Consider the following 25,570-nt stretch of genomic DNA (forward strand, 5'->3'; position numbering starts at 1 on the left):
AACAGCCAGCACACGGGCGGCCGTTTATAACTACATTCCAAGCGAACAGCGGAGATAGAGAATAAATAAAATCTCGCAGCCTGATTTTTCCAAACAGTTTATTGTAATGAAATTTTAGCTGCAGGCTTGCGTGTGACAGTAAATTACCAACTCCCTTATTTACGCATAATTTTAACATCAATGCTTATGAGTGGTCAGTCTTCATTCTTATCTTTTAATTCCATGCAATAAACATCAAATACATGCAGTAATTAGCCAGAAATCAGCAAAATTCTACACGACATAAATTTATGTCGCACGTGCCGCCGGTCTTGTCTGCTTCTTTGTACGAAAATGTTCTGTCGCTGGCAGAAAACAGTTTAGAAATGTCATGACATTTTTGCCGCTTGCCAGTTTGTTTTTGTGTGTCGTCACAATGGTTATCGCAAAAAGTATGAAATGTTAAGGAAAAAATGTTAAACTCCAGGACTCGTGCCACCACTGATCTTAACAGAACAAAATAAACGTTCTCTTCTCGTAAGTATGTACGTCTGTGTGTATGTGTATGCGTGTATGTATATGTATGAGTGTCTTCATCGGTTTTACAAGGATTCAAAATCCTTCAGTTCTCGTCCCACATTTTGCATCAACCATTTTTCATAGGTAGAGGAAAATTAACAAACTGAAATAAACTGCAATTTTATTCGACTTTCGTCTTCCGTTTTCGAATCAATACAAACAAGTGGGCAAAACGAAAAAAATAATATATAATATGCTACTAACATGGTATTATTACGTGGCAAATTTTTAATGCGAAAATGTCGCAGTTTATCTTAATGTATACATCTTCTCCGGTTCATTCATTCAACACTTTCTGTCCGTTTCGTCTCCGGTCATGTGTGTGTGTCTTCTCAATTCAATTATTAAAGCATCCTACAATCGTACTATTAATGTTGAAGCTTAAATAGTAGGTTTCTGATATAATTACAGGTGTGATCCTCTGTGCAAACCTCTTTTCCCCGAGACAACAACTGTGAACTTTTCAAATCGTTCGGGAAAAGAGCTTTGACAGCTTTATGATTCTTGTTTATGTTTTCGATTGGGATCATTCAGTAGAATATATTTCATATACATAAGAAAAAAGAGCAGGTCGTGTTCCTTTTTTTGCCATCCGGGATGGCAAATACAGCTGCTTTCTATAAAATAATTTAATTCCTTCATTCGGGAGGAGAAGGGGAAAGGCCTATTTTCCTCAAATTCGACTGTACAAAAACAGTGCAGTGTATCTACCATTCCGTTCGGATGGACCGGCGGCAAGACCGATCCCGCCCGTGAATTTCATACTTCTAGTTTACTTGTTACTTCACACATAACAAATTTTGCAGCACTTTATCCGTTCACGACATTGCGTCTGGCTCCTGTTCGGGCAGCTGCTGACCGGAGGAGGATGTCAATTTACGTTTCAACTCCGGCGAGACGTATCGGAATCGAGATTTGTCATAGTTCTGCGATGATGATGGAGGCGGCGACGGACTGGTGGCCGCCGCCACCATCCCGGCGTAGGTACTCGTCTTATTTGTCGTCGTTGTACGTGTCGGGTTGTTGTTGTTGTCGTTGCTGTAGCTGCTATTCTGACGACCGTCCTTTGTCCATACTAGGTTAGTGTGTTTGTTGCGAGTAATCGTAGCGGCGTGGTTCGATGCTGTAGTAGTTGCTGCTGCTGCTTGATGGCGTCTTGCTCCTACCGTGGTATGATACGTCGCGTGGCGCGGATTTTCCGCCGAGTGGCTGGCTGCTGCTGATTTTGACCAGGTATACTTGTGGCGCTGATTGGTGGAGGAAAAGAGTTAATCATTCGAACGGGGGGTTATGTTTATATAAATTTAAGAAAAAAAATGAAAACGCGAACATGCATTCAACACGACACAAATTTTGAATTGATGTCATTCGAGTGATTATTATTTCAAAATTATCAAACTCATTGCAAGTTATGCTAAGGAAAACTGGGATGGGATATTTCACAAAGTGTAGTTATCACTATTTGGCTGCCGGTACCCCGTACCCACTTATACCGATAAATAATTACATTGTCTACTGGTTGAACTTCAACAGAATATGAAAGAACAGCTCATGATCAGGCCTGAACATACTCATTACAGCTAAAATGTTACTTTTAGAAATTATGAAACTATGAGATATTATAATAATAATTTGTAGATGCAAGATGCAAGTAGAGGAGGTAAAGTTTGTGCATGACACATAAAATCTTTCAATTTCGCTTCCAGAGTGTCACAATTAGCGATTAGCTATAACGAATAGTACTCACTCATGCCGATTACTCATTACACCTAAAATAGCTAGTTGTGACCCTCTGAAAGCAAAATTCACTCGTTTTATATGTCATTCAATTCACCAAACTTTACCTCCTCTTCTTGCACATTACATATAACAATTATTATTATAATATCTCATAGTTTCATAATTTTGAAAAGCAGTATTTTAGCTATAATGAATACGTTCAGGCCTGCTCACGATAAAAAGAAGGAAATATAATCATTTACTTGGTGTTTACCCTTTCTATGAACATGAACTGTTCTTTTTTCGTGTTTATGCCAAAAGACTTTAATGTCAAACGGCAGTTATGCCAAATGGAGTAGAGCCATAATTTCCTCATCAACTTATAAAGGCCCACGCACATTAGATCCGGATCGGACGCGTTGCGGTAAAGTGACAGCTAAATCTATTGTCTAACTGTCAAATTTACGTCAACGCAACGCAAACGGATCTAACGTGGGGGGCCCTTTAGATCCGTTTGCGTTGCGTTGACGTAAATTTGACAGTTAGACTATAGATTAAGCTGTCACTTTGCCGCAACGCGTCCGATCCGGATCTAATGTGCGTGGCCCTTAACTGAATGTAATAAAACTTTTGAATATGCTTCAGAGTCCAATTGTTGCACGCATCATTTGATTTGCAATTCTATTTTTTTTTTATTAAGGAGATTTTCAGCCGTAGGCTGCACTGAAAAAAGTTTTCATATAGTTTCCATTGGGAACGCACATGATATTTTTCCAATAACAAATTTAATGATTTTTATCTGAAATTCACATAACATTCACATGATCACATGAATTCTATGTTATAAATCACATAAACTTCATTGGACACATAAGGTTCATGTGATTTCGTGGTGCGATTCCCAATTATGAGATCACATGAAAGTTATGTGAAATCCTAATGGATATTTTCCATCGGAATGTGATTTATTTTTTTGAGTGTGGTTCATCTCCGAAAGCCCCTGAAGGGGACTAACCCAGTAACGTAGTTTATAATTTTCCGGTGAACCCTGAGGGGGTTCTCCTACGTATTGGTGTGCTTAGGGTGTTCCCTTGGTACATAGTATATTAACGTTTGTGTTTCGTGGTTGTTCAGCGTGGTTGGCGGTTCATAAAGGGGATGGCAGTGGTCGTTGTAGAGAGTAATCAGATAATCGTTGTGTGGTATCCAGCTTAAAGTAAATCGGGTCCGTGTTAGGGGCCTCATAGCCTAGTCAGTAAAGGCACGGTATTATCAAGCCGGAGGCGGCGGGTTCGATTCCCGGTCCGGTCGAGGGAATCTTTCAGGTTGGAAATTTTCTCGACTTCCCTGGGCATAGAGTATCATTGTGCTTGCCACACAATATACAAATTCATGCATTGGTATTAGCATCGAAAGCTCTCAATTAATAACTGTGGAAGTGCATTTAGAACACTAAGTTGAGAGCACGCAATAAGCTAATATGCGCTAAGCAATAAGCTTGAAATGCGAACAAGAAGAAGAAGAAGGGTCCGTGTTCGGATTTTTTTGTCATGACAGAACGTGACAGTGCTGTGATAATCGTGATTACTAGCTCATGTATTGCTATTAAAGTTACTTGTACCGAGGAAATCTTAAAAATATATTCACTCTACCGATTACATATGGTTACTTGCTTAAATTCATCTAAATCAGTTAGAAATGTTGATGTCAAAACTGCATAAAAATTATTCTCATGAGTGCTTGATCATTGGAAAATGACAAGAAAGCTAATGATCGGTCGTTTCGTCTCGTGATAGTTAAAGGACCTGTTTTCACATTGTAACATGACTTCCGTGATATTTACCAGCTCTGATTAGAGCAGCTTCCGTGGATGGGTCGTTAGACAGGGCATTGCGTATGCCGTCCGATGAGTAGATGTAGCGCTGCCCATATTATGGGTTACTCGTATGCGTCCAGATCGGAGCCGAGATAGGACCTGTTGTTCGCGTCGACTCGTAGTGTCATTCCATTTGAAGATGTCGTCCTTTATTTTCATTAAGAAGGGTCCCCTTTTTGTAACCCACTTTTGGTTCCAGGCGTCTCGAATGGTTGTTTTCACCCATGCTTTAATGTCTGAACTGGAAACAGATGTGGTAGTTAACGCGTCGGTGCGCCCAGTGGCGGCGAGATGGTCCGCTTCGCAGTTACCGCGTATACCACAATGGCCGGGTACCCAGACAAATAAGGTTTTCGGCGGTGCGGTCTTTTGTATTCCTTAGATCCAGGGATGTTTTGATGTTGCTGAATTCAAGGCATATAAAACGCTGGCAGAATCTGTTAGAACGCAAATGGGTTTATTGGAGGGCGTAGTGATGACTAAGTAGATGGTCGCGGCCTCCGCCGAGTAGACGGAGCATTGATCGGGAAGTCGAAAGAACATATCTGCTACTACGTATCCTACTTTCCCTGCAGCCTTGGAGCCGTCCGTGAAGCGGTGTTGAAAATTGGCATACTTAGTTCTGAGTATCTCCGCTAGGTGGCTGTGCTTAGCGTGAGAGTTGGCTCTGTCCATCCTCTGGCTCCGATCCAGTGTAACCTGTGCTCCTGATGGACCAGGCTTCCTAGGGCCCTATTCTTCTCTATGAGGAGAAAGGCCTCGTGGTTCCCAGTGTTCTTTCCAGGTAACTGGATGTTCTGCAACTCAGCGTTACGGCGATTTGATATTGGAACGGCAGTACACCAAGTTCAACGCATGCCGATTCAGCGGGTGTAGAAGACAGAAGACCTGCGACGACCCGGATGGCCTGGTTGTAGGTTGAGTCTTTGGAGAGGCAGGTTAGTTCAATCCCATAAAATAGTCTACTGTTTACGGTGGCCTTGGCTACCTTTAATATCTCTCTGTTGCTGCTGCGGTGCGGTTTGGAGAGTGTTCGCAGGAGGTTTAGTCGCGTACGGCAATTGGCTTTAGTGTCAGTAAAGTGTGCGTTGAACCTCAGCTCCCGGTCCAGGCGCACACCGAGAACATGGATGGTCTTTTTCTTATGCCTTGGCTAGATCCAGAAGTGAAGTTCCTCGTCCATCGCTTCCTGAAGTGTGTCTCCCAGGCCGGTAAAGTACGTTCCGGTGACTGAACGCATGCTGTCGGTGGTCGAGATGGTTGTTGTCCTCAAGGAACCGCATTAGCCGGCGATTGACCATCCGTTCCATGACTTTGCTGGTACAGCACGTCAGTGAAATCGGACGGAAATTTTCCGGTGTTGAAGCAGCTTGTCCCTGCTTTGGGGACTACTAGGCTGTGAGTCCATTCTTTAGTCAGGGTGCTGTCCGACCAAATTTTGTTTATTAGATTTAGCAGTCCGATTTTGGTGTTGGGTGGGAGGTGTTGCAACATGGGACCAGCAGATTTACTTTTGCTACGGGATAATACTAGATTAAGTTCTTCGAATCGAAAGGGAGCGTTTAAACTGGTAACATCGAGCCCTCCGGGATGACAATGTTACGAATACTCTGTGTGAACAAGTGTTTTTTTTTGTATGAAAACCGTGTCGTAACGATTAGGACACCACCTATGCGGCAGGAATACGAACTAAGCAAAAATCACCAAAAGTTTGTCCTTAATAAACTGAGCAACTTTGTCGAAGACTGCAAATCTGTAGAATGCATACCCACGGCCAGGGATGGATCGCTCTTTTGGGACAATTTCATTGCTTTTTTATATAGAATGCTAACATTGAATCCAATTGAATTTTCAGTTAACCCATCTTAATATAGATAGTTTAGTGCTATTAATCTCCCTGTAAAAATTCAAAATTCCCGCAGAGCCACACTCTGTGTTTTCACTGAAGGTGCACTTGAGAGCGCTCTCGAGTGCACCTTTAGTGAAAACACAGAGTGTGGCTTTACGAAGCAGAAACTTTGCATTCTGATAGGGAGATTAATAGCATCAAACCATCTATTTTACAAAGGGTTAACTGAAAATTTGACTGGATTTAGCATTCTATAATAAAAAGTAATGAAAAAGTTCCAAAAGAGCTATCCATCACTGCCCACGGCACTAGAGGTTTTGGCCATGCTACCGGTTCACTGCCCCACTGTGCCCCGGTGTACTGGTTATCGTCCATATCGCGCACGCCAAGCTCACGAGTTCAAATCTCATCCCCGCACAAGTCACAATTGACCCAAGGGGCTGTCCATAAACTACGTAGAAGTTTTTGAATCCGTCAGGAAAAATTTGTATCAATACATGGTTTCGGAGTTATTTCGGTTTCCTTTGGGGTCACTCTGGGTCAGCATTCGGCTTTAAGGTTCAATTTACTTTGATGATTTTTGGAAAATTTCAAAAGCAGTTTTTTTCCGGCGCATTAATTTAGATTGCAAAAAGCTCGCACTATTCGATTCATTTTGATATCTTACACAAAATGACGCGAGCTTTTTGCAATCTAAAATAATGCGTCGAAAAAAACTGCTTTGAAATTTTCCAAAAAGCATCAAAGTAAATTGAACCTTAATGTTCTGTAATAATCATGCACACGGTGAACATATTATTTTCTCACTCAAATGATGTAATTCTCGATTACTTTTTCGAAGGGAAGTATCAGCTTTTGTAAATAATACATTTGATCGTCGATTTGGCGTCACTGGTAGCTCACCCACGCATGCTGACACTACCATCGGATAGGGGACATTTTTCCCTACCTGATAGTGGTGTTAGAATGCGTCGGTGAGTTACCAGTTACGCCAAATCGAAGATCAAATGCATTGTTTACAAAAGCTGTTACGTCCCTTCGGAAAAGTAATCGAGAATTGGACCATTCACTGCTATACCGATGATCCATGATCACCTCCCGGGTCCATGATCAGCCCTCCCGGACTTGTACTGGTGCCACCGGTGAAGTTATCAATTCTCAACTAGTATTAAAACTCGTCGTGCGACATATCAAACTTCATGATTTTACAAAACATGGCCGGTTATGGCCTTATTGACAGTCCACGATCACACTAGCCCTCCCGGGCATGTTTCGATATATATGAAATTTGACTTCATTCGAGTTGTTCGCAAAATCATGAAGTTTGATGTGTCTTTGTTGAGAATTGGCCACTTCCCCCAGTATACCAGAACATTTACGGGATTGACAATGTGACCGTGGCATCTCAATAAAGCCATTACAAGCCTAGTTTTGTAAAATCATTAAATTTAATATGTCATACAATTGGTTTTGGTTCTTGTCGAAAATTGGCCACATCCTCGAGGAGCACCAGAACATGCCCGGGAGGACAAGTGTGACCGTGGGCTGTCAATAAGGCTATTACCGGCCAAGTTTTGATAAACCATGATGTTTGATATGTCGCACGGCGGCTTTGGTTCTTGTTGAGAATTGGTCACGTCAATGTGATCATGGTTCATCGGTATAGCCGTAAATGGTCCAATTGCATCGTTTGAGTGAGAAAATATTATGTTCACCGTGTGTATAGTGAACAGTAAAGCCAAATGCCGACCCAGAGTGACCCCAACGGAAACCGGAATAACGCAGGAACCATGTATTGATCCAATTTTTTCCTGACGGACTCGAAAACTCGAATAGATTCCCGACAAAATGCAACTTGTTGTGCAGAAAAAGAATGAGAAATTATGTTTTTGGAGCTAATTGAATTTTCAAATCTATGCAAATTTGGACGTTAGGTTAATGTACATGGAAAATCACACACGGTCTTTTAAAAGAGTAGTCGGGAGTCGACGTGGTATGTGGAAAATTAATCGGGCAAAGCCAAGAGGGAAGAAGAGTCTAATAATCGCTCTAAAACCCTTACACAATTTATGGATGTCCCCCTACTACAACAAATTGCTCAATAATTCATAGATCTTAAAGGAACGCTTAACAATTGTGTACAGTATCCCACGCTAATCCGACAAATTTGTGGTCGGATTATCTGGATTGATCACATAATCCGAACCAATCCATAGAAATCAATGCTACCAACCTAACAATGAAAAAAAAAAAGCTCCCTAAGAGACCGTGATGTCGGATTAACGAGAGCCGGATTAGCTGTCACTGCGCGATGCTGGAGATGCGCATCAATGATATTAGAAGAAGATATCCAGTGCTTCTTGGAACGATCATCTCCCCTCTCGAATTTTCTTGACGGCCCGCTTGAAGGTATCCACGAATCGTTCCGCCTGGCCATTCGATTGTGGATGGAACGGGGCTGTCGTGAGGTGGTGAATGCCATTAGAAACGCAGAAATATACGAATTCGGCTCTAGTCGCTGACTAGAGTAACGGGCATACCCAGCCGAGCAAACAACCCACGCAGGATGCTGATGGTCGCAGAGAGGTGATGCGGGTCGTTTGGATGATCTCGGGCCACTTGGAGAACGAATCGATAGCGAGCAGGTAGTATTCGCCTTCGATCTGACCAGCGAAGTCGACGTGGACGCGTTGCTGCGGAGCGGTCGTTTTGGGCCACGGCACCGGTGGAGAGTGAGGAGGTGATCTAGCTACGGACGCACACTGTTGGCATGCTTTGACGAAGTTGACGATGTCGGCATCCAAGCTGGGCCAGCACACATAGCTTCTTGCGATGGCTTTCATTCGCTGCATGCTTGGATGACCACGGTGGAGCTGTTCGAGGCACCGTTTTTTAAGCAGCGACGCACAGTGGCACGAATATGAATAAAGACGGTCAAAAATATTTTCTACCATTTTTTCTACGTTTAAGTGACTGGGTGTCTTGGGAGAAGTTGCTCAAAATTATACCTCGCATCTTTTGAAATACACACCTGAATAATATTTAAGCTAGTATTACACATCCATATTCTAACTTTTTCCAGTTACGAGATATAATAGATTTTCTCTTAAGACTACCCAAATATTGGTTTTTTGAGTTAATTAGTGCCTTTTCAAATTTGATCAATTTATCATGTTCTAAGAAATTGTTGGCATCATTAAAATATACAACTTTGCTGAATACACCAATGCTTTTCATTGACATCAATGAAAAGCCCATCAGCCCATCAAGCGTTTTTGTGACGTCATATTCAACGGCTCGAAAAGAGGGTGGGCGGGCCCTGGCGAGGTCTAAACCTGGTTGTATTTTGAAGATTACCTTATAAAATAGAACTTCTGCAAATTTCAGCGTTGGGTACAGAGGGGTACCTAGCCAAATCTCGATTCGAAAATGTCAATATTATATACAGCCCATCGGACGGTTTTGTGACGTCATATCGAACGGCTCGAAAAGATATTAGGCGGCCCCTAGCAAGGATTAAAACCGGTTGAATTTCGAAGATTACATTATAAAATAGTACTCCTGAAAATTTGAGCGTTGGGTACCGAGGGGTACCTAGTCAAATCTCGTTTAGAAATATTTAGTACAAATTATAAACCAATGTGTGCTACGAGTGTGCTACTTACTCATGATAAAATTTACAACTATGTCTTAAGAGAAAATCTATTATAGCTCTACAGAGTTATGATGTAGAAATTTGGTGTCTTTAGCAAATGTTCATAAAACTAACTGCTCTACAACTTTGTCCAAGACATGCAACCATTATCTCGTAACTGGAAAAAGTTAGAATTTGGATGTGTAATACTAGCTTAAAGATTATTCAGGTGTGTATTTTAAAAGATGCGGGATATAATTTTGAGCAACTTCTCCCAAGACACCCAGTCTCTAAAACGTCGAAAAAGGGTAGAAAATATTTTTGACCGTCTTTATTCATATTCGTGCCACTGTGCGACGGGATGATAATGAGTAGAAGATCGGAGACGTCATGTACAACTTGTGGATCGAAGATCATCGAATGCTGCGCTCGCATACAAACCAACTTCGGAGTCGCCTTGCTTGTTGGGTGCCTGGAACTTGCCAAATCAATCGCCAGGTACACTGCCACCGTCGCCGGCTACGCCTACTCCGTCAGCTGGTTCATCTTCACCTGCATCAGTGCCTGTCCCCAATCCTGAGCATACCGCGCCGGCTCGTGCTACGTCTACGCCACGTCACGAGGTTTCGGCCATTGTTCCGTCTATGTCAAAGTCATCAACAACGTCAATATCAACCGCCTTTAAGTCCGCTGTTGAAGTGGAACCGGTGGTAGATCTTCCTAGGTGTTCTTAACGTATCCGAAGACCGCCGCAAACCCGTACCACCTGTACCACCTGTATTAAGAGGAGAGATGTTGTGGACAACTCTAATGCGGAGTATGTCAGGTTCCTCGTTTGTTCGATACTTCGCAAAGTCGCAGGGCTCGAGTGCCATTCCCGGGGTATCGGCGGTACAAAAGTTAGATATTCGATTCACTCTTCTTTATTGTGTTGGTTTTAGTTAACAGGGTGGCCACTGGATTGAGGAATTCTCAGTTTTTTTCAAAGTTGTCTAAAACAGTTTTCCCGGTTTAATGGAAACAGATAAATATGGTGAAATACACCAACAAGTTTTATCGAAATTTCAAAGAACAAGTTAATATAAACTTAAATTGATAAAACTTAAACTGTTATTTGGGACATAGACTATTGCTTCGGATAACTTTTGTCCCATAGGAGTGCAGTATGTAGTTGTGAGATAAAAATACGTAGTTTTCAAACGATTTCAGAACAGAATTTCCAGAAGAATTTTTCACAAATTTTGAGAAGAACCTCAACGTGAATTTTAGAAAAAAAAACCAAATAAATTATGGGTAGAATTTAAAGGGAATCCAAAAAGAATGCTTTGAGAGTACTAAGCTAAATTATCAGAGCATTCCTAAATAGTTCTGTTTAGATTTCCAATACAATTCGGAGATGAATTCCAAGAAATTTCTTAGGAATATTTCAAAGATAATTTCCAAAGAGTTACTATTACAGATAATTATGAAGTGTGTTTTAAAGGTATTATCACGAGATACTACGATTACTGTAGGATATATTCTAAGAATTTCCTACAAGGGATTCCTAAATAGGTACACCTGTATTCAATATAATAGTAGCGCATGCCGATTTCCATGCAAAATGGTCAACTTTGACAAGTTTTAACTTTGTACTCTTAAGATCAATTGAGCTGAAACGTTCGCCACAGAACTACAAATAAGTTCAATTTTACGATTACAAAATACCAAATTTTTGGAAGCACCTGCCGGAAAGTGAGACACTAGGTAAAATTGTTCAAAATAATAGCAGTTCTAATAATTTGCATTTCAGCTCAATTTTGAGATTTTAAATTCAACATTTCTCAAAATTCTAACAATCCCCACCCAATTAACAAATATAAAATATTTGCAGTACATAAAAATTCAAATGAAAAACTGCTGTTATTTTGAACAATTTTAACTAGTGTCTCACCACAGACAAACAGACTTAACTCTTTGAATAAGTTTTTCTTGAAAACATAGTATCTCAAAACATATGACCTCAGTAACGACATCTTGTGTCTTCTTCGCGGAAAACAAGCTTGCTCGCTAACTCGCAATCAATATTGCATACAATTTCTATACGCTACGGTGAGTAGTTCGCGGAACTGATAATATTCAAATCAACCGTTAAATGCGTGAACGAAGATATACAATGAAGTGTTACGTCTGTTTGTCTGTGGTCTCACTTTCCAACAGGTGCTTCACAAAATTTGGTATTCTGTAATGGTAAAATTGAACATATTTGTAGTTCTGTGGCGAACGTTTCAGCTCAATTGATCATAAGTTAACAAAGTTACATCATGTCAAAGTTGACCATTTTGTATGGAAATCGACATGCGCTGCTATTATATTGAACACAACTGTATGTATGAACAGCCCCTGACGAGCTTTAAACAATAATTATTCAGCCAAGTACGGAATGATTATTCCGTGACGGCATTCTGACATGCAACCCACGGAGTTAGGCTAAAGGCACATGGCCACAGAAGCAAAATGGCGTCTGTTAAGATGCATCTTTGCAATATTTTCCCTCTGCAAAAACGTTTATCATTGTATATATTTATTCGGCATTCATTTTGAAACCATAAAGAATGGAACTCGTAACGAATTAGATTCAAATTACCAGTTGATTGACACAAATCTTTCAGTCAAACAGTCAAATTTCGCTCTTTGGGCTATGTTTAGGTGGACTACGTTTTAGTTGGGCTCCTGTTAGTTGGGCTGCAGCCTAAAGCCCTACAGTAAAAGAATGGACGTCTGTCAAAAATTGTTTAAATCGAACCGTCAAAATGCACCGCTTTGCTCGATTGGAACAGCTTTTTTCAGTTTTGTGGAGACAGTCGTCCATACTTTTACTGTAGGGCTTTACTGTAGCCCACCTAAATCAAAGTCAAACTTCATTTTTTACAGTACTAATTTTCGAGGGGCTCATGTATGAACAATTTGGATAGTTGCTAAAGGATTGTGATGATGATAAACAATCGGTGTATCCCTCAACCAATTTTCAGCTTGACAGCTCAGCCCAACTAACGAAAGTTTTTCACTAAGTGGGATACAGGTTTAGCCCAACGAGCGAAAATTGACTGTACTTGGTGTGTTTTGGACGATGCAGAAGTGTTCAGAACTTAATCAACTATTTTCAATTATAGTACAAGGTACAAGTGTATGAAACGATGATGAATCAATGCATATGTTTGGATTATATGAATAATTAGCGAAATTCTGTACAGAAAGTATTTGTGATATTTAACAGTGAAAGTAAAGGTATAGTTTTGCTTATGTTCCATCACAAAACAACCAGGTTAGAAATAACATGACTTGTGCCGCTTCAATATAAAAATGGTTATACTGGAAAATCACACGAAAAACCGATAAACAACATTCAAATGAATAACATCTAGGGGGTAGCCTCCAAACGTATTACGTGTTAATTGGGATCACTTAAAACTCTAAATACAATGAAACGAGTAACGATAATTACAAAAAAAGAAATGAATACTTACGCGAACGGATTCTGCTGGGGCATAGCGCTGGCGCCAAACTGGAATGCCGGTGGAGCGACGGGTGTGGCCTGTATAGGTTTTTATTTTGGTTTGTTTGTTTGTTTATTGCAACCAAGAATGATCCCGGGTAGGTGGGAGGAGGCGTAGATAGAGAGAAAGAACAAAAACAAAAATACGAAAATTCGAATTGGCATCTTTTAGTCGATCTTATGTATATTTTTTTTTTCAAAACTTGTGTGCAAGTTTTGTAGAATATTAGATTGTTTTTTTTTTCGGGAGAGGAGTTGAGACCAAAAAAGAACCACAAAAAGAACACCAAGCAATGATGGTAGAATGCATTGAAAATAGTGGATAAAATGGAGGGAAAAAGTGGCTTATGATATTGTGGGGGTGGATATTGCCAATAAAGAGTTTCCGATCGGATGTGTGGCTGTGTGTGTGTGTATGGGTGCGTGTGCGGTGACAAGTTGTGCGTGGTAGAACCGTGATGTAGAAGAAGATGAACAAGCAATGATATCTGGGTATCAAATTCGTGTCGAAGGGGGTGCTGGCAGCAACAGAAGAAAACAATAGGAAAACCAAAAAAACGGAAGCATTTTACAATTAAAAAGCGAACCTATTGTGTGACGTTTTACTCACCGTAATCGTTTGTAGTTCGGCGTGACCATTGTCGATTGGATAGAAAGCTAGTTATGTACTTAATGTTATTGCTTGTATAACGCGCAAAGCAAATTAACAGTTTTAAATGAAATGACAAAATGTTTTACAGAGTTGCAGTAAATGGTGACAGTTGGAGACTTTTGGACGGAATGCCGGAACGTAATTTCTACTTTTCTTTATCGCTATTACGTCCCAACTGAAATTATACGCAGGTAGAACACTACCGCCGCAAAAAGTTGCAGCATTTCAGTGACGCAAAAAGTGTCACAATGCAACAACACAAACAAGCAGTACTCAACAATTATGATGCAGTAGAATTATTGCTGTCCTAAAAGAAACTGATCTGTACAACAAATTGTTATTAATTCAATTTAGACATGAATGCAGGAATAAGTGAAGTCAGTAACAAATTATGCGTTATGTCAACTTGAATTTGCCTAATATATGACAAGGTGACAAAGCTTTATCTGCTTCGCCAATTTGCGTTTTCAGTTGTACAAATATCATCATCCAGCCGTTTAATTGAAATTGAGTTTTAAGTTCTGACAGTGGAAGCTTGGTAAACTCTGTTGATAAGGTGGGAAAGTTCAATGAGATGCTCAATGGATCACTTTTTCACTTCAATAGAATTTCCTGAGCTTGCACGAATTACCCTAAGCCTCCTTAAGATTATCTAAATTTCTATTATGTTTTCTGAGCTTCTACGAGCTTGCCTGATGTCTTAGGTTTTCAAAGAAACATGTTTGTAAGAAGTACTCTGGCAGTTTTTTTAAGTTCTCTGAAAGTACCCTGACCTGCTATGAGATTTCTTGACGTCTTTTGTGGTTCCCTGAAATTAATTTAAAAATCAAACTTCTATAAGCTTCCCTGAATGTTTCTGTAAAATCCCGAGGTTCCCTTAAGTTCGCTTGAGCTTTTCTGAGCTTCCCTTGAACAACTCCGAAGAGTCTTTCTAATTGTCCCCTAAAATTCGTTGTGTGTCTGTTTTTCCCCTGCGCTTCACATAATTTCGTTGAATTTGTCTATACTGAAAAGCCTCTGCACTTCACTAAACTTTTTTGGCGTCGCCCTGAACTCAATCCACCTGACCTAACAAATAATAAAAAAAATATCGGTTCCATTTGATACAAATCAGTGAAACTAGAAGACCCTATGCCACACGAAACTGATTAAAATCCAACCATGACTCTAAATAACGCTTTCAAAGTTGTTGAACAGACATCACTGCTTTGACGTGGTCTGCACTTCACTGAATTGGTCTGAATTTATCAGTGAACTTCTGAGAGGACCAGAACCTTCTGAAAAGGAAGTTCATGAAGTAAACTGCTATGATTTTCAATACACTGAAAATAAAATTGAACTTTAACTGCTCTGAACTTCAACAAACTTCTTTGAATTGCTCTGAACTTCACTAAACTTCTCTCAAGTGCTCTGAGCTTTACTGTGAACCTCATCAAATTTACCTGAAGTGCTCTGAACTTCACTAAGCTCTGAGCTCCACTAAACTTCACTGAAGTGCTCTTAATTTTCACTAAACATCTCTGCTCTGAGCTTAACTCTTCTCATAAGTGCTCTAAACTTCAATAAATTTCTTTGAAGTGTTCTGTACTTCACTGTGCTTCTCGGTAGTGCTCAGAACTTCAACACACTTCTCTGGTGCTCTGAATTTCAATAAACTTCTCTGAAGTGGTCTAAACTTCATAAAACTTTACCCTAGTGCTGCAAACTTCAACAAACTAGTATGAACTGTTCTGAATTTCTCTACACTTCTCTGAAGTACTATAAACTTTACTCAACTTCGATCAACTCTGATCTTCACATCTATCAAATGCTAAGAACTTCGCTCCACGGAAATGATCTGAAGCCCACTAAGCTTCTCGGAAGTGCTCTGAACATTGAACACTCTTCTCTGTAGAGCTCCGAACTTGAATAAACCCCTCACCAGTTCCTCATCAACTTCTGACTTTCATTACACTTATTAAAAGCCGTATGAACTTCATTAAAACTCTTTAAAGAGCTCTGAACTTCAATACATTTCTCTGGAGTGCTCTGGAGTTTAGTAAATTGCTCTGAACTTCTCAAAACTTCGCTTACTTTTGTGAAGTGCTCTGAACCAAACCTTTCTGAGGTGGCCTAAGTTTCTCTGAACTGCTCTGAGCTTCACTAAACTTGTTCAAAGTGCTCTTACCTCTGAACACTCTTCTCTGAAATGCTCTGAAGTTCCAATAGAATTCTTTGAAGTGCTCTGAATTTCACTAAATTTGTCTAAAGGGCTCAGAAGTTCTGAACTAAATTTAATTTCTCTGAAGTACTCTGAACTTCAATAAATTGCTCTGAAGTGCTCTGAATTGAAAAAAAATTCTGAAGTTTAGTAAATTGCTCTGAACTTCACAAAACTTCACATACTTTTCTGAAGTGCTCTGAACCAAACCTTTCTGAAGTGGTCTAAGACTCCCTGAACTGCTCTGAGCTGCACTAAACTTGTTCAAAGTACCTCACTAAAATTTTCAGAAGTGCGATAACTTCACTCATCTTCTTTATGTGCTCTGAAGTTCACTAAACTTCTATCAAGTGCTCTGAACTTCACACTAAATTTCGCTGACCTTCACTAAACTTATTAAAAAAGCTCGGAACATAACTAAAGTTTTCTGAAGTGCTCAGAACTTCGCTCAACTTTTTTAAGTTAACTTGAATTTCAATAAACTTGTCCAAAGCACCCAGAAGTTCTGAACCTCACCAGTGCTCTGAACTTCAATAAACTTCTATAAAGTGCTTTGAACTACATTTAACTTCTCTGAAGTACTCTGAACTTCAATAATTTCTCTGAAGTGCCCTGAAGATTAGTAAATTGCAAATTGTAAACTTCAAAACACTTTAATAAGGTGTTTTGAACTTCACTTAACTCCTCTGAAGTGCTCTGAACCTCACCAAATATTTCTGAAGTTGTCTAAGTTTCTCTAAACTGCTCTGAGCTGCAATAAAATTCTTCAAAATGAACCTGAACCTCATTAAAATTTACAGATGCGCTCTGAACTTCACTCAACTTCTCTATGTGCTCTGAAGTTCACTAAACTTTTATCAAGTGCTCTGAACTTCAATAAACTTCTCAGAAATACTCTGAACTTCACTAAACGTTTGTATGCGCTCTAAAGTTCACTAAACTTTTATCAAGTGCTCTGAATTTCAATAAACTTCTCTGAAGTGCTCTGAACCTCACCAACCATTTCTGAAGTGGTCTAAGTTTCTCTGAACTGCTCTGAGCTGCACTAAACATCTTCAAAGTGTTCTGAACCTCACTAAAAATGTTCAGAAGCGCTATGAACTTCACTCACCTAGTCTATGTGCTCTGAAGTTCGCTAAACTTCTATCAAGTGCTCTGAACTTCAATAAACTTCTCGGAAGTGCTCTGAACTTCACTAAAGTTCACTAAACTGCTATAAAGTGCTCTGAACCTCACCAAATATTTCTGGTGTGGTCTAAGTTTTTTTTTTAATGCTCTGAACTACACTAAACTTTTTCAAAGTGCTCTGAACCTCACTAAAAATGTTCAGAAGCGCTCTGAACTTCACTCAACTTCTCTATGTGGTCTGAAGTTCACTAAACTTCTATCAAGTGCTCTGAGCATTATTGAACTTATTTAAAAAGCTCTGAACATAGCTTAAGATTCCTAAAGTGCTCAACTTCTCTTAGTGCAATGAATTTCAATAAACTTGTCCAAAGTACTCAGAAGTTCTGAACCTCACTAGTGCTCTGAACTTCAATAAACTTCTATGTTGTACTCTGAACTACATTTAACTTCTCTGAAGTACTCCGAACTTCAATAAATTTCTCTGAAATGCGCTGGAGTTTAGTAAATTGCTCTGAACTTCACAAAACTTCACTTACTTTTCTTGTCCAAAGTACTCAGAAGTTCTGAACCTCACCAGTGCTCTGAACTTCATTAAACTTCTATGTTGTACTCTAAAATACATTTAACTTCTCTGAAGTACTCCGAACTTCAATAAATTTCTCTGAAGTGCGCTGGAGTTTAGTAAATTGCTCTGAACTTCACAAAACTTCACTTACTTTGACATGAATGCTCTGAACCAAACATTTCTAAAGTGGTCTAAGTTTCTCTGAACTGCTCTGAGCTGCACTAAACTTGTTCAAAGTACTCTGAACCACAGAAAAATTTTCAGAAGTGCGCTGAACTTCACTCATCTTCTCTATGTGCTCTGAAGTTCACTAAACTTCTATCAAGTGCTCTGAACTTCAATAAACTTCTCGGAAGTGCTATGAACTTCATAATCAATTTCGTTGAAGTGCGCTGACCTTCACTAAACTTATTAAAAAAGCTCGGAACATAACTTAAGTTTTCTGAAGTGCTCAAAACTTCGCTCAACTTCTTTAAGTTAACTTTAACTTCAATAAACTTTTCCAAAGTACCCAGAAGTTCTGAGCCTCACCAGTATTCTGAACTTCAATAAACTTCTACGAACTTCTTCAAAATGCTCTGAACCTCACTAAAATTTTCAGATGCGCTCTGAACTTCACTAAACGTCTCTATGTGCTCTAAAGTTCACTAAACTTTTATCACCAAACATTTCTGAAGTGGTCTAAGTATTTTTGAACTGCTCTGAGCTGCACTAAACATCTTCAAAGTGTTCTGAACCTCACTTAAAATGTTCAGCAGCGCTTTGAACGTCACTTAACTTGTCTATGTCTATATACTATAAAGTTCACTAAACTGCTATCAAGTGCTCTGAATTTTAATAAACTTCTCTGAAGTGCTCTGAACCTCACCAAATATTTCTGGTGTGCACTGAACTATTTCTGAACTGCACTAAACTATTTCGAAGTGCTCTGAATCTCACTAAAATTTTCAGAAGCGCTCTGAACTTCACTCAACTTCTCTATGTGGTCTGAAGTTCACTAAACTTTTATCAAGTGCTCTGAGCGATATTGAACTTGTTAAAAAAAGCTCTGAATATAACATAAGTTTTCGAAAGTGCTCGAGGCTTCGCTCAACTTCTCTAACTGCAATGAATTTTAATAAACTTGTCCAAAGTACTCAGAAGTTCTGAACCTCACCAGTGCTCTGAACTTCAATAAACTTCTATGAAGTACTCTGAACTAAATTTAACTTCTCTGAAGTACTCTGAACTAACTTCGATAAATTTCTCTGAACTACACTGAAGTTTAGTAAATTGCTCTCAACTTCACAAAACTGTGAAAACAAGTGCTCTGAATTTCACTTACTTCTGTCAAGTGTTCTGAATCTCACCAAAACATTTAGAAGTGGCCTAAGTTTCTCTGAACTGCTCTGAGCTGCACTAAACTTTTTCAAAGTGCTCTGAACTTCACTAAAATTTTCAGAAGCGTTCTGAACTTTACTCAACATCTTTGCTCTGAAGTTCACTTAACTTCTATCAAGTGCTCTGAACTTCAATAAACTTCTCAGAAGTGCTCTGAGCTTGATTGAACTTATTAAAAAAGCTCTGAACATAACTTAAATTTTCTGAAGTGCTCGGAACATCGCTCAACTTCTCTAAGTGCGACGTGGAGGCGAACCAGCCCCAGGCTGAAAGCCTCCCTAATAAAGATAAATTAATTAATTAATTCTCTAAGTGCACTGAATTTAAATAAAATTGTCCAAAGTGCTCAGAATTTCTTAACCTCACCAGTGCGCTGAAATTCAATAAACTTCTATAAAGTGATCTGAACTTCTCTTAAGTACTCTGAACTTCACTAAGCTTCTGATCTCTGAACACTCTTCTCGAAAGTGTTCACAACCTCACTAAATTTGTCCAAAGTGCTGAGAGTTTCTGACCCTCACCAGTGTGCTCTGTATTTTATTAAACTTCTCTTAAGTGCTCTGAGCTTCAATAAACTTCTCTGAAGTGCTCTGAACCTCATCAGTGCTCCGATCTTCATTAAACTACTATGAAGTGCTCACCAAAATGTTCTGAAGTGTTCAGAAGTTAACTAATCTTCAATGAATATTGCAGTGAACTTCTAAGAGGGTCAGGCATGCTCTGAAAAGAAGAGGTTGTTAAACCTGAGAAACTTTTGAGAGGTTCGTCGAACTACAGAGGTACGTTCGGTGGATTGCGGAGATCTAAACCGGGCTTCAGAGAAAATCAGCGAACTTCAGAGTTGTGCAGGGTGCAATCATTCCTAAATCGGTTGGTTTTAAAAAATATTCTGTGGGAGGAAATAGTTGGTGCATTTTTGTATGAGGAGATTATAACTCTTCAGTGTCATATCCTATTATTGGTATGGAAAATTATAATAAAATTTAATCATTCTAATTTCCCCCAACAGAATATTTTAAAATAAACCGATTTAGGACCCAAATTAAATTTTGGCTAAGAAAAACCAGATGTACATGGAAATTGAATAATCCATCATTTCGGACACAGTGTGCTTCGTATGTGTCAAATGAGCTCGAAACGAGTGCACTCTGGGAACTTCTAACAAGGTAATGAAAGTACTGAGCAGCTTTAGAGATTTCAGGAGTTCTTATCTGAATATCTGAAGACTACCTAGATCGTCCGGAGGTTTCGTTAAACACTGTGACGTTAAGTTTGTTGGCTATTTAATCGTTCCAAAAAAGCCATATGAGTTCTTGCTGAGCTCCCACCTCAGTGCAGTGGTGGATAACAAAACATTATTCTAAGGGATTTCTCGTTTTCCATGATCATGATGTTATCTTAGTGAATGTATTAGCAAAGACTTGACATGACATGTAGATCGCCTGAAATTCAGATGATCCTGAATAAAAACACTGATCATAATAGTGACCTAAGATTTACGCACATAGCAATTGATAACTGCTGAAAATTACTAAAAGGCTTGAGCAAAATATTCTAACTTAAGGTGCGGCTTTGTTCAGGAGACTAGAAAAAAAAAAGCAAAAAAAAAGTGCATGTTCACTTTAGGTCGGATTTTTAACTGTTATCGAACAGTTCCGTAGTTGAAAAATTACCAAAAAAGGGAAGCCTAGACTAGGGCACACTAATCCAGACCTCCACCGTTCGATAAATATTGTACCACAGAGCTGTTCGATTAAAGTTAAAAAATCCGTGAAAAATTCAATAATTCATAAATTAATTCCGAACTTACAGAAACTTTGTTCAATTTACCCCAACTCATAAAAAAAATGTCAATTTTATTGATATCGCAAGTGTAACGACCATTTGAAAATTAAACCGACTTGTTCTGCTGTTCAAACCCCTGGTAAAATTCTACCGACTTTGGTGATCTGAACTAAGTGTGTGTGTCCGGTTGTTCCAGTGCTAGGTATCAGTGCTGAGATTTGTCATTGTCACTGACAGACTTTCGCGCGATATTGACTAAATTGTTCGTCACATAGTCACTGACAGACTTGATCCTTAAAAAAAACCTTCGTCAAAATCTCATTCATTTTTTCGTCAATGACAAAGATTCACCTGGTAACAAAAAGTGTAATTTAGTACATTCTGTGTCACATTATTGTTATCCAAGTAGCTCAGGACGTAGATACTTGTTCACTAAAATGGATCCATGTAATTGTTTTGCTCAAGTCATTTAATTTCGTTACAAATTTGGCTAATAAATAAATCTGCACATGTTCGTCACTGACAGCATTGTCATTGACAATTGACATGGTTTGCCTTGACTATGACTGTTAGCTCCAATGAGTGACCAAAGCAGAATTGTCAATATCACCGTGTACTGTCGAGATTTTGCAGCACTGCTAGGTATTGATTTCTGAAATCTGTGATCGGGAAATCACATTTTTCCACCACAAAAACGCCAACTTTTCTTATGCAAAATGATGGATGTACGTCCACAAAACGCACGAATTAAAAATAGTCCATATTATTTGCTCAATTGGTAGATAAAAGATGTACCGAGAAACGATTGGAGGGATTTCCCGCTAAAATGTTCTTATCGCAAGATACTCGCGATAAATTGCAAAACTGTGCATCACCCCAAATTGATCATAACATCTGAGGTGCCGGAATGCATAGTGAAGATGTGAGTGAAGAACGGCCTTTTTAGTTAAGCTAACTGCGAATATGGATGTCCAATGAAATTATGAGATTGAAGCATTTTTACCCCAGTCCAAAAAAGATGTGTGCATTTCCACCGGCAGTGCACGCAGTATGGCCACTTACTTCCATAACTTCCGTCATCCTTGAAAATTGTTTCCATTGCCATCCGGTTGTGTCCTTAAACGTAAGCCTCGCTATAATTTACCATAACTGCTCCTCCTTGAGCCGTCGTCTCCATGACGGATCGTCATCCCCGTTAGAGGGCAGGTAATGTGAGCACGAATGAACCGCAGAATGAGTGCATATTGTTCCATCATATTACATAGTGCAAAATGCCACACGCATACAAAACTGCTCTAGCATTATGTTAGTACACACGCGAATTAGTAGGATCGTTCTTTGTTTTTATACAAATCCACATTTCATCAATTAGTGCACTCTTCAAAAGCAGTAGAGAATTCTTAAACAACACATGCAAACTGAATGGGGGGTGTCGTGCGCTGGCGATATGCAAATGAGATGTGAAACAAATGGGTGCACGGTGGTCACGCATCCCTTCCTGATCCTTTAGCAAAGTTAGTGACTACGAATTATACAAGGAAATTTAACGAAAATGATATACCAATCGACAACGCTCACGCTTCAAAACTCAAACTCAGAGGTGTAAAAACGAAAACAAAAAAATCGAACGAGTTATGGCCAGAAATATTTAAATTGAAACACGTACGTCAGCCATTCCTCCTAGTCCGCCGCCGGGTGGTGCTGCTGGTCCGGCTCCGACCGCTGCTCCAAAACTGAAAACCCCGCCGCTGACCGGCCCGGCCGGTTGACTGCTTCCGAAGGTAAAGGGAGCCGACTGATATGGGGAAGACGAACAAAGGCAGGTAGGCAGGCAGGCAGGCGGACGGAGAAGATTCAGCAGAGTGTGTGTGGGAACGGAAAAACGGGTGAATCAGAAATTTAGTATCGGAAATAAAAATAGCTACTGGAAAGTTAATTTCGATGGGCTTTTTTGGATTGGGGGGAGGGGATAGAGATAAGGATGAATCAAAACACTTACCGTTTGTCCAACGTTGGATCCAGCGGTGAAGTTAAAGCTGGGCGCAGAGTTCGCCGAGAAGGAGAACGGTTTTGCGGTGTTGTCATTGTTGTTGTTGTTATTATTACTGCTTCCGGTGCCAAACTGGAAGGCCTATCGAGAAAAAAGAAAAACAAAGCAAAAATACTGATAACTTAGACTGCTTAGGAATGAGAAGCATTTAGTTTGCTGGCCCGGAACCTTTTTTTATATTTCTGGAACCCGAACCAATCCGCGTAAATTACCCAATCCTGGAACGGGGAGGTAGTGACGAGAAAAAGCAATATAAGACTCTTTTATGATGTCTTATAATTGGAATGAGTTGAGCATAAATCCTTCAACAAGGATCAAGTGGAGGGCAAGTCTGGTGCCAGCAGCCGCGGTAATTCCAGCTCCACTAGCGTATATTAATTGTTGCGGTTAAAACGTTCGAAGTTTATTCTTGTCCTGTTACGGGTGCTACTCCTAATGATGGCAGTAGGTCACTGGATTGTTGCGACTATAAGACTGGGTGCGCCGGTCGTTTCGGCGGCCGCGCGTAGTGTGGAGCTGATGCCTTTCATCAGGTGCAGTTCTCCACAAACCCAGCTGCTATTACCTTGAACAAATAAGAGTGCTCTAAGCAGGCTATCCTACGGCCGAGAATAATCTTGCATGGAATAATGGAATATTCATTGGTTTGTAATCCAGATCAAGAGGTAATGATAAACAGAAGTAGTTGGGAGCATGAGTATTACGGCGCGAGAGGTGAAATTCGTAGACCATCGTACTGACTGACTAAAACGAAAGCATTTGCCATGGATGCTTTCATTAATCAAGAACGAAAGTTAGAGGATCGAAGCCGATTAGATACCGCCCTAGTTCTAACCGTAAACTATGCCAATTAGCAATTAAGAGACGCTACATTATGGTGCTCTCAGTAGCTTCCGGGAAACCAGAATAAGGTTCCGGGGGAAGTATGGTTGCAAAGTTGGAACTTAAAGGAATTGACGGAAGGGCACCACCAGGAGTGGAGCCTGCGGCTTAATTTGACTCAACACGGGAAAACTTACCAGGTCCGAACTTATTGAGGTAAGATAGATTAAAAGCTCTTTCTCAAAATTCAGTGGTGCATGGCCGTTCTTAGCTCGTGGAATGATTTGTCTGGTTAATTCCGATAGCGAACGTGCCTCAATCAAATTAAATAGAACGCTATCAAGCAGTCAGGTGTTGAAACCGCCGGTTGGGCCGTGGGCGGCTTCGGCCGTTCGCACCCGCCGGCGGTCTAGTGTGACCTGATAATACGTCAACTCATCGAGGTTGACTTCTGCTTAATAGGACAATTTGTGTTCAGCAAAATGAGATTGAGCGATAACAGGTCCGTGATGCCCTTAGATGTTCTGGGTTGCACGCGCGCTACAATGTGAGCAGCAACGTGTATCCTAGCCCGAGAGGGCCGGGCAAATCACTGAAATGCTCATTTAGTCGGGATTATGGATTGAAATGGTCCATATGAACCTGGAATTCCCAGTAAGTGCAGGTCATTAGCTAGCGTTGATTACGTCCCTCGGGATTATATTTGACTCGCTGAAGTTGACCGAACTTGATGATTTAGAGGAAGTAAACGTCGTAACAAGGTTTCCGCAGGTGAACCTGCGGAAGGATCATTACTGTATGATTCTCACCTATCAAGATATTTCCTGTGTCCAGATCGAACGTGTGTCTGGTGGCCTGCCGCCAACCGCACGAGCACGTTACCCTGTGTGTTTTCTGAGGACTCTGTGACCACGCCGGTGTTGTTACTCGTATGGTGTCGCGCGCCTTCGCTCGCTCACTCGACCCGTGTACGAACGTATCGTTACCGTGCAGTGCAGTGCCAGTCCGCGATGATTTACCAACCCGACCCATGCATGCATGCATGTATGGGATAAACCCAAACCAATGTTTTACCCGTTTTTGTTGCTCTCGAAATCTTGAAACCAAACCCTAGACAGGGGATCACTCGGCTTGTGGATCGATGAAGACCACAGCTGAATACGCGGACACATGAACACCGACAAGTTGAACGCATATTGCTCATCGCACAACAGTACAATGTACACATTTTTGAGTGCCTATAGTTATCTATTCAACTATACGTGTGCGTGCGCGTTCCACTTCGGGTGGACAGGCGCAGGTGCCCCCCCCCCCACGGCACGTATGCGTAGTGATGATTTCCCGCCTTCGGTGGCGGTAAAACATTGAAGATAGTCAGACGCGTCCTCCTCCGCTGACGTGGTTGATGAATACATCCCATAGGCCACTGTAGGCTATGTTGTATTCCATCACACACCAACCAACCAGTAGGCCTCAAATAATGTGTGACTATCCCCTAAATTTAAGCATATTAATAAGGGGAGGAAAAGAAACTAACAAGGATTCCCTGAGTAGCTGCGAGCGAAACGGGAAGACCTCAGCACGCAGAGGTGATGCACTTGGACATCTACTTGGTTCCGTGTACTGGAGATTTCGTCGTCTGCCGTAACCAGCGGTTACCAGTTCAAGTTCAACTAGAATGTGGCTTTTATTCCCATAGAGGGTGATAGGCCCGTAGAACGGCCAATTTTTATAATTTCAGAAGGGTGTACACAATGTCATGTAAGCAGTACTTGGAAATCAGGTCTTATTTACCTGACAAATCGCGTAGATAATCG

The 25,570-nt window shown here is 40.3% G+C and overlaps 1 protein-coding gene across 3 annotated transcripts in view; it reads right to left on the reverse strand.

Annotated features, from left to right (window-relative positions):
• Positions 1-1,154: 1,154 nt before the first annotated feature.
• Nup153 (Nucleoporin 153kD) overlaps positions 1,155-25,570 on the reverse strand; it is a 36,779-nt gene continuing 12,363 nt past the window's right edge. The window contains exons 5-8 of one of the 3 annotated variants that reach the window (XM_065234354.1): positions 22,881-23,012; positions 22,548-22,676; positions 13,143-13,210; positions 1,626-1,805 (exon numbers count right to left, since the gene is read on the reverse strand). In XM_065234354.1, coding sequence (XP_065090426.1) covers positions 1,721-1,805; positions 13,143-13,210; positions 22,548-22,676; positions 22,881-23,012 — 414 coding nt within the window. In that variant the 3' untranslated portion in view covers positions 1,626-1,720. Of the gene's footprint in view, positions 1,806-13,142; positions 13,211-22,547; positions 22,677-22,880; positions 23,013-25,570 lie in introns of all 3 variants that reach the window. The other 2 variants (XM_065234353.1, XM_065234355.1) reach the window with 2 other exon arrangements.

This window comes from Ochlerotatus camptorhynchus, unplaced genomic scaffold (genome assembly GCF_037179485.1).
Source record: "Ochlerotatus camptorhynchus isolate MF236.1 unplaced genomic scaffold, CSIRO-AGI_Acam_v1.1 ptg000433l, whole genome shotgun sequence".
Lineage (NCBI taxonomy): Eukaryota > Metazoa > Arthropoda > Insecta > Diptera > Culicidae > Ochlerotatus > Ochlerotatus camptorhynchus.